Genomic DNA, 15,287 nt, shown 5'->3' on the forward strand with positions numbered 1-15,287 from the left:
CGATTGCAGGTTTCGATTCGACCTTCCGTGGTATGGGGGTCGACACCTGAGTATGCTGAGGAGTTGCTGTCGGCTTCGGCGGTATGTACCGCTTGTAGAGGCCCGACATTGTGCTCGGAAACAGGAAGCTCGATCGACAAAAGATTATTTCATGTGAAAGATGCTTCGGGAGTGTGTATAGGGTTCCGTACTTTTGACAAGCGCGTTGTTGCGGCTCGCCGGAGTACACCCGGACGTCGACCAAAATCGACGTCTTCGCTCAGACTCGACGACACCTCGATTCGAGCTCTAGCCCACGGCCGGGCTACAGTACGCTCCTCGAGGACAAAGGTGGTCGAGGATGACTGAATATCGTACGCATGCATGGAGCATGATCGACATTGCTGTGGCGGGCCACCGTCGATTGATGGATCCAAGAAAACAGGTACACTGCATGCTCAGCCGCACTGCACGCTCCGTTGTCGTACACAGTGACTTTACCTGGCAATACATTCTTGCGAACTCTCGAAGAGCTCTTGACGGTACTAACTGTGATTGTCAGAAGCATCTGATCCGCAGACATGTTTGAGCAGGAAAGACTCGCCCATCCTGCTACTTCCATACGCCTCCTGCAGATCGAGCCAGGCAGCCACAATGACAAACTGGAAGTGAAGATTTTGTCACGCGCCAAACTCTTCGTATGCTCTCCTTCGCAACGGGGATCGACAACTCTTACCAGGGCCAGTTTCTCACAGTGATTTTCAGGCCGGTTTGGCGAATGACCCTTTTGAGTTATCTGACGGCTGAATTAGAAGGACCTGAAGTACAACTTGAGACACATGGGACGATTGTAGAAATTGATGAGCGCAAGAAGCCTGATTCTGAATATCTACCTGCATTGCGGAAGCTAGAGCGCCTCCGAACTCGTCTATTTAGATGCAGCCCTTTTCCGTGAGCTTTGTGCCCGTCTATCGCTCCTAGGAAAGCAACAAGCAGCAAAACTCTTGAGGAACCTTCCCAATCCCACTAACCAGGATCTCGTCCGTTTTTTCGATGCCATGATCCGGATGCTTCGAACAAATGAGATATGTGTACGCGGTTGAGAGGAAAGCCGCAAGAAACATGAGAGATCGAACAAGGAGCCAAGCGAGCACTTACACACAACTGCGGACATGGTCCGGGACCTCGTGATCACGACGCAGAATAGCCAGTGGACTCATTCCGCTGCAGGAGAATTCGGCAGCGAGCTGCAGAGGTCTTCCCGCATCCAGCGATCGACGTATTCCGCAGCAGTGACGGCATCCATTTCAGAGCTGTTAGTGGCCTTGTCAGGAAGACGCTGATATTGCACGATTGGGAGAGCTTCGTCAGTGGGCATTTGAGGCATGAAGTCCTCGACGACTGGGTACTGCTGCTGCGGCGTCTGGTCCGGATTGCCGCGCGAGAAGGCAGCCCAGCACGATTCGCATGCGCATGCAGCAGAGCGGGCGATGTCATGGACTTCATGGTTGTGGATCAAAAAGTCAGAGGCGTTGTCAAACGTGCCGCAGGCGCCATCCGCGCATGTGTAGATCATTGGCATGTTAGCATTGGGGACAGGGGACAGGGCGGGCATCTCGAGCTGCACACGGCCGCCGAACATCTCATTGGTCTGCTCGACTGCCTGCGCACCGCTTTGTTGGGTATGCGAGGGTTGCGCTGGCATCTGGAACTGCGTTGGGAGGTCGGATATTCCACCGCCGTGCTCAACTGCCTGCATGCCGTCTTGCTGATAGTGCAGGGCTTGCACTGGCATCTGGAACTGGTTCAGATCGCCGGAAGTCCCGATGTGGTGCCCAACTGGCTCGATGCGGCCCTGCTGGTAGTAAGGATAATCATGCTGTGGTGCGCCATACACATTCTGCTGTCTACCATTCGGCTGGCCCTGGCGCGGAGGCTTGACTGGGGCAGCATGGACCGGATTCATACGAGGTCCCACAATTTTGCGTACACCCTTACCACGCTCGTACTCGATGTCGACCTTGTGGATGTCGCGGATGTGGCGGTAGAGACTGGCTGGGCGCGTGAAAGCCTTCAATTTGCCGTTTTCGCCGCAGATACTGCATGCGTGAGGCTTCTCCTTGGTGTGAGCTTCGCGGTTGTGCTGCTGGACGTTGTGGGGACTGCAGAACGATCGGCCACAGTTGTCGGCCTGGCAGCGGAACTTCTTCTCGGCCTGGTAGTAGGTGCGTTGCTTGGTATGGGCTCCAGCGCCAGTGGTTGAATCGTTGTCCACGTCCATCTCCATACCGCCGTACCTCATAGCTGCTGTCGCTGCAACTTTTGGTGGTGCCGTACCAGCGCGTTCGTTGGAGTCCTCCATGAGGGAAAAGCCAAAGTCTTGTGCGTACTGTTGATTGTTCATCTTGATTCTGACCTGCAGGTTGAGATGATTTTGCAATGAAGGAAAGGAAGTTGTTGAGATGGAGGAGAAGGAGATTCACGCAAGCCAAGTTACCTATTTGAACACTGTCCCGTTACTCGACCTCGAACCCGCAAGTGAATCGCAATGTGTCGTAGTAGAGACAAGGTCATTGTCAGCATTGCGAGGACAAAGAAGTCTTGCGGAATTGAGACAGTGCTCGACGAGCACAAAGGAGAATTGAACAAGGCATTGTGTCCAAGTCTACATCCTCGAGGTCTCTCGGCTCTCGATGTCTGGGTCACCAGTGAGGAGGTTTTGATCAAGGTTCGAGTCGATGAAAGTGGTAAGCGTGCTCCAAAAGCTTCATGTCAACAACACAAACACTTTCTCCGGGTCCAAACCAGGCGACTGAGAGAATTGGTATCCTCTTTGGTTGGTGACGAGTCGGAGCGGTGCAGAATCCACGCGGTCGCAGAAAAGATCACAGTTGTAGTGCGTATGGCAAGACTGATCGGAGAGGTCTGATTCATATCCAGCGGTAATCGGGCTGTTGGTATGCCTTGGATCATTTGGTGTTGTTGACATGTGATGAGGGATGGAGGATCGTTGGACCAGCCGAAGACAGGCTGAGACGGGAGAAAAAGGCGGGACGGAGTCAGGTCCTTCTCTCAGCTGCCCTGCCCTGGTTTCATTTGACCCCTGCATTGATTGATGGAGGAAGGATCCCTGGTATAATCTCCATCTTCTTGTCACAGTACATGTCCATCCTCGCATCAAACACGCGACAGCGAATCTTCCCAGAGAAGTGTGCTGCGTCGTCGTCGTCGTCGTCGTCGTCGTCGTCGTCGTCCACGTCTCGGACTGTTGCAGAGTCCCTCTCTTTTGGGCCTTACAACTTCACCACCCTCCTCAGCTCCACTACTCAGCCACCCATTTGATCTTCATGCCGCCGCATTATTGCGCGCTACGCCCAACTTTCGTTTCTTACCTCATCCTTATCCTCTTCTCCTGACACAGACACCCGACCGCCGACGACCTACGACTTCCCTCTCCGACGACACTGTGCGACTCGTCCGAAATCTCAGGACCGAACCCATCTCCTTCCTGCCCACGCGACCGCATTACTCGGCCATGCACCTGACCACGATTCGTCCGATCTCCGATTGATTCGGAGTGACTGTGAGCGGTCTGAACAACTACAATCCACTCTCCGTTCCTTCTCTCCGCCTCACACCATGTCGGTCGCAAGCCCAACGCGGCCAAATATTGTGAGGGCCGACACTCTGGACTTGCAAGACGAAGAACATCCCACCGCCGCCGAACATACCAAGCCGAACCCGTTGCAGCCAAATGGTCTTGCGCCCCACCTCGCCGCGCAAGTTCACCACGTTATTGAGGAACGGCACTCGGAGGAGCAATCGCTGGCGGAGGCGTGGAATATTACGGACAATCTCGTGGAACAGCCGGAGGCTATTGAACAGGCACAATCAAGCAACACGCAGGCAACGGAGAGCAATGGTACCTCCCAGGAGGAGGAGGATGGCGAGAGCGGAGATCAAGATGGAGACGCAGACGCAGATGATGACATGATGGACAGGATTTCGAGCTCGCCGAGCATTGACGATGGTGGGTACACTCTCCATTCTTCGCCTCCTATGATGGCACGCAGATGCTGGCCGGTTCGCTCCACGAGCTTGTCGCCAGCGTATGCATCGCACCGCGAGACTTTCAACCAGTCCGCATCCCCGGCTTCGTCTTCGCCCTTCATACAGACACCACAACATCCGCCCTTCCGGGCAAGACTTGTGGACATTGTAAGACGTGCACCTTTCATGCCTGCTCGATTGAGCGGGACTAATGCCCCAGCGTCGAAACATCATCAACAGGGTAGGTATGCCGCGGAATCAATGACCATTCCGGAACTGGACGAGGATGAGCAATATGAGGACGAGCAGTACGAAGATGAGCAATATGAAGATGACACTACAGACCAACCAGTGGAGCAAGCCTGGACACCCACTCGGCGCAGCAGCGACTGTGCGGCACCTGATGTATGGACCAGCAAGTCACAGGATCCCACTTTGGACAATGGCTGGTCAAACGGGAGTCCACTGCGCAGTCAGGCCTTTGCGCGCAGCATGCCGGATCTGGAGCCATCTCCTAGCCTCTCGAGCATTGCGAGCGCCGACATTCGCTCCTTCCTATTACCTATGCACGATCCGCTGCTGGAGATCCCCTACTCGGACGAAGGATCCACGGATTCATGGGACGACTTGACCGATTCTGAGTCTGAAGAAACCGAACACGGATACGAGGACAATGATGATGCACATGACTCTTTCTTTAATCTCGACGATCGATTCACTGACTCTGGTTGGGGAGGCGAGTGCTTACGTGACGCAGAAGACATCGATTTCGAATTTGTATATGCATTGCACACGTTTGTTGCAACGGTCGAAGGGCAGGCAAATGCCACCAAGGGCGACACTATGGTATTGCTGGATGACAGCAACAGCTACTGGTGGTTAGTCCGAGTGGTCAAAGACAGTAGCATTGGTATGTGGGCATCAACCGGCATTGTGACAGCACGGCACTAACAAGATCTAGGCTACCTCCCTGCCGAACATATCGAGACCCCCACCGAACGATTAGCACGGTTGAACAAGCACAGGAATATCGACGTTCGTCTGCCTTCTTTCCAACGCATCTCGACTACGGACTGACGTGAAACTATCAGCTGTCCGCCACGATGCTGAGTGATAATTCTGAAAAATCCAGAAATCCGCTCAAGAAGGCCATGCGCCGACGAAATGCAAAGACAGTTCAATTCGCCGCGCCAACATACGTGGAAGCCTCTGATTACGATTACTCCTCCGATGACGAAGATAACATGATCGATCCATATGGAGAAGCTTTACAATCAGGCAAAGGCGCGCAAAACGATGACGAAGAGGAGCCCGAGGAGCAAAAAGCCGAGTCGAAAGACCCGGCTTCTGAAAGCAGATCCAGCACATCTTCAAATCGTGCATCATTCGATCGCGAGCAAGCTGCAACCGCGGCTCAGGCTTTGGCTGCTGCTGGAATCGGCGGAGACGACGACGCCGCTCAGCCGCAAACGGTAGACAAGACTGGTGAGTATGACTACTTGCAATCGGACCTGGACAGAAAACCAAACGTCACGGTAGAAGCCGCCCCACTCAAGTCTCGGAAAACCAGAAATACGGATTCATTCCTCAAGGATGACACTATTGAAACTCGAAAGATCACGCTCACACCCGGACTTCTACGAGATGAGAATGCTTCCCTCAAGTCGCCGACTGAGGAGCAGCAACCTAAACGGAGCAACAGCTTGGAGCCACTCACCAAGACCCCTTCGCCTGCTGAGCCGGCAAAGAAGGAGGTCAAGGACAAGAAGGAGCCAAAGAAGGGCGGCTTGCTCAGTGGCCTGTTCAAGAGCAAGAAGAAGGATAAGAAGACCAAGGACGATGCCAGCGACTACAGCGATGGCGAGAAGCTGTCCACAGAGCTCGGACGAGACTCGCCTCGAATCAGTCCATTGCCAAGCGGCACGAATTCTCCTATCGATAGGAATACGATGGCATTCCCTGGTCCAGGGAAGAGAACAGTTTCAGAAGAAGACGTTCGGGATCCACCAAGGGACTCGAATAATGCCTTTGTCGCAGAGCTGCCAGGCTCAGAAGTGGCGTACGAGATGGCCACCGGCCAGGAATCAAGCATCAGCGAAACGCCACGACAAGACACCAACGACGGCACATCCACACCCGTGCCGCAAGAGAAGCCAAGTGCTCTCAGCAACGCACTGTCGCCCATAACGAATGTCTTGAAGACGAGCGACAAGGATCCGAAGCCCAGAAAAGCGAAACGAGCGAAGCAACGAGTCCAGCTCGACGACTTTGACTCACCACAAGATGAGCGAGAGCAAAACCCCCTCTCAGACGACGAAAACGATCGATTATCGGAGAGCCCTGTGGAGATCAGTTCAAAATCCTTTATGCACGGTACTGAGTCGATCCACATCCCGATGCCCGACGTGGACGAGCACAGCGACAACAACAATAACGCTCCGGCAAGCCTTTCGAGCTCACCTAGTCTGATCGACCACACCGACAGCTCCCGCGAGTCCGAAGTACGGACACCCGAAGACAACGACCCGACGCCGACCACTCGTTCCCCTCAACCCACACCCAAGTCCCAATCACAATCTCAACAATCTACAGACCGCGATCAACCGACCAACCTCTCCAATGAGAGCACCACTACCTCCTCTTCCACGCCTCCCTCTTCCAACGACACCTCGCCCATCACGACCCAGCAGCAGCAACCTTGGGACCACACCAGCCTCCGCGCCTGGCTCGAAGACGGCTCCGAGGTGCGCGACATGTTGGTCATGATTCATGATAAGACCGGTGTCACGCCCGCGCCGGCTGATCACCCTCTCATGGCGGGATTGTTTGTTGAGCAGCGGAAAGGTGTGCAGAGTATGATGGGCGAGCTGGATGGGTTGCTGGGGAGCTATCTGCAGCGGAAAGGGGTGCAATTTTGATGTACAGTGCTGGGATGGACTGATGACTCTTTTTGCTTCGATGTTGCACGATACATCTGCACTTGAGGGTGTGGCACGAGTTTCCTTGTTCGTTAAGTTTGCGTCGTGCTGTGCTTGATCGCGATATGCTTCCTCTCTACGGAGAAGGTATGACAGATACTGATAGCATGAATTGTGTGGCAAAAGCGAGTTTTGCACGAAGTGGAGGCTGCAAATAGATCACAGAATAATTCTGTACGCCCTCCGAAGTGATTATCGGTACGTTGACTGCATGAAAGTATTCTTCTTGATTCGAGCCTTATAGCACTTCAGGGGTGGTTTGTCATTTCGAGACTGCGGTCATGGGAGAGTTTGCTCCCCACGCGTGACTTCACGTATAAGTCGATTACACTTCCGAGTCAAATTTGCAAGGTATGTTGTTTGTCATTGATCTGTCAATCTATCTGTCCTACGATTGCGTTCGCCGTGCTGCCCAACCGTCTCAGGTACCATGAAGCTCTCCTGTCGAGCTTCGTTCAGACCTTATGTTTCACTCGCGCGTACCCTACGAGATCACCAAAAGGACTCACCGTCATGGGCAGACCCTGCGGCGCCTATGCGGCAGAGTTAGCCTTGCGAGCAGAACCCTCCGATTTGAGCGAGACATGAGCCTTGCCCTTCGGAACGGCCAGATCGAACTTCTCACCGTAGGACGTGGCCATTGACAAGCGATGCGGAGCCATGGAGCCCGGCGACTTGACGGCAGCGTTCTGCAGCGTCAGCGCCCGGACGTTGTCTTCCAGCTTGGTGACGCGGGCGCGGGTGTCGGTCATCAAGGTGATCATGCCGTCGCGGTCTTCGAAGAGGTTGAGCGCGGTGGTGTGGACTTCGGCGATTGCGGCGGCGTGCTCGGTGATGACGGATGAGGGGATAGCTTCGGCGGCTTGAGTCGCGACAGCGGTCTGGAGAGCTTGCATATCGGTATTGAGGGTCGTGAGCTTCTCGCAGAGGTCGTTGATGCTGGTCATGTGCTTGTCGAGAGCATCTTGGTGGGAACGGAGTCGCGACTTGGATTTCGCCCGGCGCTGCTCTGCTTCGTTGTCACGACTCAGGCTGGTCTTCTCGAGCTGTTTGATGCGAGCCTCGAGGGCTTGGATGGTCTGTATAGATTTCGTACGCTCGAGAGCGGCGGCTTCCTCTTCCCGGCGGAGCTGGAACATGCGACTGTGAAAGAACTTCTCGTCGTCGGCCTTGCGCTGAAGTTCGTATAGGAACATGGCTTGGACAGCGCTGGTAGGCGGGAGGCGGGCGGAGCATTGCTTGCCAATGGAGTTGAGTTCAGCGCCGGTATACTTGATCGCTGCCTTCTTCTTCAAGCTCTTCTGCATCTCAGGGGAGATCGATCGTGCTGTCAGCGTGTTAGCTTTTCAGCGGATAAAGGTCAGCGGGTGAGGATCGAAGTGAAAGGCACTGACGTGGGACATTCTCTGTCTCGGCGGCGCTCTTCTTCTGGGCATCCTCGAAGATGTCGGTCGCTGCTACCACAATGTCAGTCCAGTGCAGATGAAGTGAGAGCAGAGTAAAATGGCTGCTGACTCCGGCGGGTGGCGTCCTTCCTCGGGCTCTGCTGCATTGTGGACGGCGGGGCCTTGGACATCCTCTTTGCTGCTGCTGCTGCTGCGTCAGTAGGTCAGTGAGGTCCAGGGAGGATGGATGAGAGCAGGCACGAACGAGGAGAGTTGTCGCTGCTCGGGTACGAATCGTATTCGACCGGCTCCAGGCGTCCGATTTCGTGTGGGGGCACGATCGAGGCCATCATCTTGTTTTGTGTTTGATTCGCCGCGGTGTTGATGTCGGTGACGTTGCTGTCGCCGATTTGTTTTGTTTTTGAAGACCGCTTCGCCGCTAGACGCATTAGGCAGAATTGCTCAACTTTCAGCAGGAGCAAAGAACGAATGAGAGCATTTTGCACATGATGATATTTCGGAAGGAGATCAGACTTCACTTTACCTTGTTGACTCTCCATCTGCTCAACATGGCCGCTTTCCTTGCGTACTCAGACGCAATGTGTACGATTTTTCCCGGACTCGGGGGATCTTTTCCCCTATACGGACGGCAGAAGGAGATATGTTCAGACTGCTCAATCAAATGGATGTAAGACGTGAGAGAACAATACCGAGCTGATTGGCCTTCAAAACAGCTGACCTGCCTTTTCCCCCGACAACAGCTTATCAGGAGCCAACTCCAGACGACGACCATGCCATACATGCCCGGATACTATGAGATGTATCGTTGTCTGAATCGTACGCACTCAGCCCTGCAGGCGGCCTCCTGTAAGCACCAGCTTGATCAGCTGAACACGATATGGCACACGTGCTACGCTCAGCCTTGTGCGATCCGATTGATTTCTTGCCTCGCAAGGCGTGAAGTGCCACGATGAAGTGATGAAACATCACCTTACCGGTATTTTGGGCCGCAATCTCTCCAGCCACGGCTTGAGTCGGCTTGCGACACGAAACGTCACTTCCACGTGACAATAGGCAGCGGATCCTTGCGAAAGAACACACATATGACGGCAGTGAGGCCGCAAACAGTGTCGACGGTACAAGTCTCCCCAGCAATCACAACAACGACCACCTTCCTCTTCCTTGACCCATCGCAACCACGCTCCACGACATCTCAGAAGCAACCGCAAGTGATCAAAACTCACCCACAGCCGCCCAACATGACTCTGGTGGGCACACATCGTCCACAACTCACTCCACCAACGCTGACAAAGTTTCGCAGGGCGGCATTCTCCTCGGCATCATCGCCATCTTCTTCCCACCAGCCGCTGTCATCGTCCGAAGAGGCTGCCACATGGACTTGGTCATCAACATCATCTTACTCTTCCTCGCATGGATCCCTGGAATCGTCCACGCCTGGTACATCATCGCGACCTACCCGAGTCTCCGCCAAAGACACAGAAGAGCACGGGAACGGAGACGCAGTCAACTCATCGGGACGCGCAGCCCGAGCATGAGCGTCATCAGCCACGGGTCAGGCTATACACAGCGACGCAGCTCTTCTCGAAGACGGAGCACGTCTCGCAACCCTTCCGTTATCCGCCATGAACGTGTGTCGCGCTCTTACCATCGCGACGACGCGTATCCTGGCGGCAGGACTGTGTACTATCCGCCGGTCACTCGGAAGTATTGAAATCGCGGGCGAGGGTAGCGATCGGAGGTTGGGTGGTGACCGATTGAAGCGCGTTCATATCCGATCGGAAGGCGTTTCAGTGTGTTCAAGCAAGGCGTTCGTGCGTTCGTGGGAAGATGTAGAGTAGTACGAGGGAAACAAGATCTGGACGATGTACAAGTAGCTCTCACGCTAAGTGCTTCCGAAGTGCAGCCGAGGATGGCCTTCTCTCACCTTGCTTCCACTATCACTCACCTCTTCTTACTCTGTCACTTTTGTTCAGGCGCCAATGCGTTGATCCATCATCGTGAAGCTTCCAGTAGTTATCATCTGTTATCACTGAATCTCAAGAGCTCATCGAGTAAGAGGCGCTTCCAGATCTCCGGTGTTAGATTGGTAAATCCGATGCTGTACAACTCGAGGATGACCGCTGTCGAAAATGAAGGAACAATGGGAACTGTCGAAGCACGGGATTCGGAGTTATCACGTAAATACGGAGCATGCGCGTAGTGATGCTGACGGTACCAGATAACCTGGAAGGACTGTCACTTCCTCTGATTAAGATACCGGCCAGTACCATCTACTTCCACCACTTCTACCACCATCAAAAGCCCAATCATGCCGAGCACACACGAAGCAGCCGCTCTGCTCTCAGTCGGAAGGCCCCTGGAGGTCATTCAACGGATCACTCCTGAGCCTGGACCAAATGAGATCCTCATCGAAGTCAAGGCAATTGCAGTCAATCCTGTGGACTACTACATGCGTGACAATGGCTTCCCGCCAGTGCCAGTCCTTCCAGCTGTACTCGGGGAAGACGTCGCGGGTATAGTCGTCAAACATGGTTCTGGAGTCGACCCGTCTGACTGTCCTGCGGTCGGATCACGCGTCGTGGCACTCGCCTCATCTTTCTACCACGAAGGATCTCCCGACCATGGTGCATTTCAGAAGTATACCACCGCTCGCAGCGAAGGTGTCATCAACTTGTCTGATTCTCTCTCGTTCGAGGAGGGCGCTATCATGCCTTTGGCCGTCTTGACTGCATTGTCGGCATACACAACCATCGGCCTCCCGCTCGACACCAAGTTCAAGCCCGAAGACAAGGAGGCCATCTTGATCTGGGGAGGATCCAGCAGCGTTGGCTCTTTCGCGGTCCAAACAGCCAAGTCTCTCGGCTTCACCGTCTACGCAACCGCTGGAGCGAAGAACCTGGAGTACGTCAAAAGCCTGGGAACAGATGCTGTATTCGACTACAAGTCGCCTACCGTCGTCAAAGACATCGCGGCCAAAGTCAAAGCGGACGGGGTCTTACTTCGGACAGCGCACACGATTGTGGATAACGCCTTGCAGCAGACTTTGGATGTACTCAAAGAGACCAAAGGAGACCATCCGGCCCGAGTCGCTCATGCTCCCTTGCTCCCTGAGAACGCGCCGTCTCTTGACAACACCGAGATCAAGTTCACCTACCCGCCCACCAGCCCTGACGAGAGGAACAAGCATTTGTACAAATGCTTCCATGGGTGGCTGAAGGATGGTCTGGCGGCCGGAAGTGTCGTTCCAAGCCCGAGGGTGCAAGTTGTTCCAGGTGGTATTAGTGGTCTGAACAAAGCTTTGGATGTCCTCAAGGCAGGTGTGAGCGGAGTCAAGGTTGTTGTATCATGCTGAACGGCGGCGGCATGTTGTAGAATGGCATCCGTTATTCTGTCGGGCTCTTTCCATTGAGATATTCTGCATCGCCAAGTCAGATCGATGCTTTATGAGTGAAATGCACGTGTGGCAGGGCTCTTTCGACTCACTGCATGTTTTGCGTCCCAGACAAGAAGTAACTAATAAAAGAATCAAAAGCGCTTCTATGGGCGATGGGCATTACCCGTACCGAGCATCGATCTTGACGACTTCAAGGACGCCGGTTCTCTTTCTGAGATTCGATTGAGCACTCGGCGCTACGGCCGTGGCGCAGGTCGTTGCACCAATCAAGGCGAGCTCCAGTTCATCTTGTGACTTGATAGGACTCTGCTCCACCAGTACGACTCTCTTGCTGTCCATATTGCCCACCTTTTCCACCAGACCTGGCCCCTCTGTGTTCTCTGATTCGTCCACTACACGCACCTTGACAATGGTTGCAAAGGTATTGAGCCGGTATATGCCTGCAGAAGCATTTTCCAATCGAGATGGCACAGATGGCGGCGAGTTCTTGCAAAGGACCAGAAGTTCCGTGAGATTGTCCCATGCGTCGGAAGAAATCCAATGCGTTGGGCAGAGCAGCCATAAGACATGTGTGGTGGCGAGGAGCATGTAAATGCAGACGACTGCCAAGGCAAGGTAGTCTGAGGTCTCCGAGGCGTAGTAGACCCAGCCAGTTACGGAGATTGAAAGCCACTGCGATGCAAGATCTGCGGTTGACTGCGGAAGATCGTGAAGTAAGCGGGAGGAATTGAAGGTCCGTGGTACGCGGAGGGACCAATTTCGGAGGGGAAGATCCACGTTCTCAAAGACGCGATGACTGCCGAAACGGGAAAGGCCATCAGCGACCAGAGTTCCAACGATCATCTGCAGGTGTTTGCCCACGGTTGCGACCTGACAATCGTTGGCATTCCAGAGCTGTGTGTCGGTCTTTGAAGAGGGCCTCATTCCATATACGCATCTCCCACCATCATGGTACATGCTTGGCCGGGTCCGGAGGTCGCCCACAACGTCGGAGATCCTCATGCGGGTGAGGAGGTCTTCCATGGTATTCATACCCGACGTGAAGTTGCTTCCGCTCGAGGAGAGCTGTGGTGTCAAGAGTCTAAGCCAGCTCTGATCAAGCCTGATGGGTCTGTTGGTCTCGGCGGATTCCACAGACTCGACCAATCCAGGCGGATGCCAGGTAAACTCCATACCTGTGATTGTGGCACTCCATGCACCATAGTTAGCAGTGCGATCGGACGTTATCGTATTGTTGTGCCAGGAGGCTACAATAGCACATCCAATTCCAACTCGGGACTCACCAACCCACGGCAGCTCGATCAAGAGTCCTGTTGAGTGGGTCCCGGTCTCGCTATCACCAAATTCGTCCAACGCAAGTGGTATCCACTGCGCGCGTATACGATCCGTCTTACTGCAATCCAATTGGGAAATGCTGCTGTATCTGTGGCCAGGACCGAAAGATGTACCGGGACGTCCAAGAAGAAATTCGGAGAATGGTTGCAAGTAGGGAAATCCAATTTCGCTCGCGTCCGCGGAAATATTCTGACCCTCACTGCACTGTACCCTCACCCACGGATTGGTCGAAGAGCCTGAAGCTACAAGGCCATATGACCACTTGTATTGGTTCCAGGGAGAGCGAGTAGAAGCGCCTGCGTTTCCCGACCAGGTTCGGACTATGCGCTGCATGGAGGCGACGGTCGCCACATGTGGCTGAATAACTACGGTATTTCCGGGCCGATTAAAACTCGTGAAGGTTGACAGAACCGGAGGCAGCAGATGTTGCGAACTCTGCACCAGAAAGTTGTTCCAATATCGCCATCCCGTGATACCCTTCGCTTGACATTGTGGGGCAAATTGTTGGCCGAGACTCGGTTCCTCTGGTGCACAAAAGGTCGTTTGATTCGGATCGAGAGCCTGCAGTGTGTGTACGATGGACTTGTAGCCACCACTGGGACAGATAGGGTATTCTGTCGAGTTGGTGAGGGCGCAGACTGCAGGCTCGGCGGTCGAAATAACGGCGGTCGGCCAGATCTCATCAGGAACACCATTCTGATAGAAGCTCGTCCCACCAGCCGGGATCTCTTGGTTCCGCGGTAACATCAGCACTGCGGAGGCTGGACCGATCACAACGGCAATAAGGCCGGCTAGGACAAGAAGAAGGTAGAGCCGAATTCTGCGAGCCGATGTAATACTCCACGAGCCTGCAGCCAGGAATTCAGGCGACCAGAAAGAACTGACTTGACTGAACCAGATTCCAGAGCCAAGAAGGCCTATGGGAAGCCCGTCATGCAGCAGCTCGGAGCGTAAAGCTTGCAATACGATAGCAGCCAGGCTTGCTACGCAGAGCAGCTCCTGTGCTTTTGCGGCGATCTGGATCATGGTGGAATACAACGCATCGTTCTGCTGTCCTTGCCAGGAAAACGAATACCCAATGTACAGGGTCCTGTAGTTGATGTACACCAAAGCGGTGAATATCGTCAGAGGAAGCAGGTGGACCAGAGACCGGCTAAGAGCAACCCGTAAGGACTTGTGCAAGATAATTTTCGGCCTCTCGACTCTTCCTCTGCCCGACCATTGTCGATGTAGACTGTTGATGAATTCGAGGCCCAAAGCACGCAAGGCATATGCAATGATTGATACTCGCATTGGAGCTTGCAAGCTGAACAATTTGATGGGTAACAAGATGTAGTCGGCGGTTGTCGAGGTACAGGGAGAGGGAAGGGCCTACAGAGTCTTGACGAGTATATCGCCAGTACTGAGCGGCTGAACTGCGCCTCACCATCTCGATGCGCGACAGGCTGCTGCATGTCGCCTGCATGTCGCATCTCGCGGTTGTTGGTCTGACTTCGTCGCACATGATTTAAAATCCTGGTGTGTTACCCGTGTCTCGCATCGCGACATTTCCCACTGGTGGACCCCGTTGGCGCTAGAACCCTGTCTGTGGATGCCTACAGCCGCATACGCCACAATATAAGGTCCTGGAAGATGCCCCTGATCACACGCATGCAGAGAGACAGCACCAGCGGTAGCGGGCGACGGCCGGAGCTGGGTCTGCACCAGAGTGTGAATGTGTTGTGGCGGCGCTCGACGCATTTCAGGTCGAAATTTTGAGCTCGGACCCATTCGGTCCAGCTCTGTCTCGCGTGTCAGCGGACGGGCGCAGAAACACAGCCTCTTTGGTAGCCGCGTGAATGAAGTTGAGAACGCCTAATTCTCTCTCCTCTGTTGCTACGACTGCTTTAGTCCATGCCTCGCTTCTTGCCTCGCGATAGACAACTGAGTCGACTTCAATCCCTCGAAGCCCAACCCTTCGATCTCGCCGACAGTCTATTTCCCGAGCAGTCTCTCGTCTTTCCAAGCATAGTGGATGAGCTCGGCTGTGGTAGTGGTCCCATATCTTACCTTGGCTCGCGGGATATCCTCAGGAGACTCTTCGATCTCGTGGGAATCGGATTCGCCGATTCGCCGATCCTCTTCAGGCTTGAAGAGATGATGGTA

The 15,287-nt window shown here is 54.2% G+C and overlaps 6 protein-coding genes across 6 annotated transcripts; 3 read left to right on the plus strand and 3 right to left on the minus strand.

Annotated features, from left to right (window-relative positions):
* Positions 1-1,195: 1,195 nt before the first annotated feature.
* Positions 1,196-2,383, minus strand: MYCGRDRAFT_90984 (uncharacterized protein; the record flags this gene model as incomplete). The annotated part of the gene is made up of 1 exon (XM_003855363.1): positions 1,196-2,383. One exon carries the CDS (start codon positions 2,381-2,383, stop codon positions 1,196-1,198), a length of 1,188 nt encoding a protein of 395 aa, XP_003855411.1.
* Positions 2,384-3,618: 1,235 nt separating this feature from the next.
* Positions 3,619-6,947, plus strand: MYCGRDRAFT_108201 (uncharacterized protein; the record flags this gene model as incomplete). The annotated part of the gene is made up of 4 exons (XM_003855027.1): positions 3,619-4,197; positions 4,270-4,939; positions 4,991-5,064; positions 5,121-6,947. 4 exons carry the CDS (start codon positions 3,619-3,621, stop codon positions 6,945-6,947), a joined length of 3,150 nt encoding a protein of 1,049 aa, XP_003855075.1.
* A 593-nt stretch (positions 6,948-7,540) lies between these two features.
* Positions 7,541-8,745, minus strand: MYCGRDRAFT_90986 (uncharacterized protein; the record flags this gene model as incomplete). The annotated part of the gene is made up of 4 exons (XM_003855362.1): positions 7,541-8,334; positions 8,402-8,464; positions 8,523-8,603; positions 8,658-8,745. 4 exons carry the CDS (start codon positions 8,743-8,745, stop codon positions 7,541-7,543), a joined length of 1,026 nt encoding a protein of 341 aa, XP_003855410.1.
* A 906-nt stretch (positions 8,746-9,651) lies between these two features.
* Positions 9,652-10,124, plus strand: MYCGRDRAFT_90987 (uncharacterized protein; the record flags this gene model as incomplete). Its single annotated transcript, XM_003855028.1, has 2 exons — positions 9,652-9,660; positions 9,714-10,124. The coding sequence occupies 2 exons, from the start codon at positions 9,652-9,654 to the stop codon at positions 10,122-10,124; spliced, it is 420 nt and encodes a 139-aa protein (XP_003855076.1).
* Positions 10,125-10,721: 597 nt separating this feature from the next.
* MYCGRDRAFT_84764 (uncharacterized protein) lies at positions 10,722-11,765 on the plus strand (the record flags this gene model as incomplete). The annotated part of the gene is made up of 1 exon (XM_003855029.1): positions 10,722-11,765. The coding sequence occupies one exon, from the start codon at positions 10,722-10,724 to the stop codon at positions 11,763-11,765; it is 1,044 nt and encodes a 347-aa protein (XP_003855077.1).
* Positions 11,766-11,966: 201 nt separating this feature from the next.
* Positions 11,967-14,435, minus strand: MYCGRDRAFT_90989 (uncharacterized protein; the record flags this gene model as incomplete). Its single annotated transcript, XM_003855361.1, has 2 exons — positions 11,967-12,982; positions 13,091-14,435. The coding sequence occupies 2 exons, from the start codon at positions 14,433-14,435 to the stop codon at positions 11,967-11,969; spliced, it is 2,361 nt and encodes a 786-aa protein (XP_003855409.1).
* Positions 14,436-15,287: the final 852 nt, after the last annotated feature.

The sequence above is a fragment of the Zymoseptoria tritici genome, chromosome 2 (assembly GCF_000219625.1).
Source record: "Zymoseptoria tritici IPO323 chromosome 2, whole genome shotgun sequence".
Lineage (NCBI taxonomy): Eukaryota > Fungi > Ascomycota > Dothideomycetes > Mycosphaerellales > Mycosphaerellaceae > Zymoseptoria > Zymoseptoria tritici.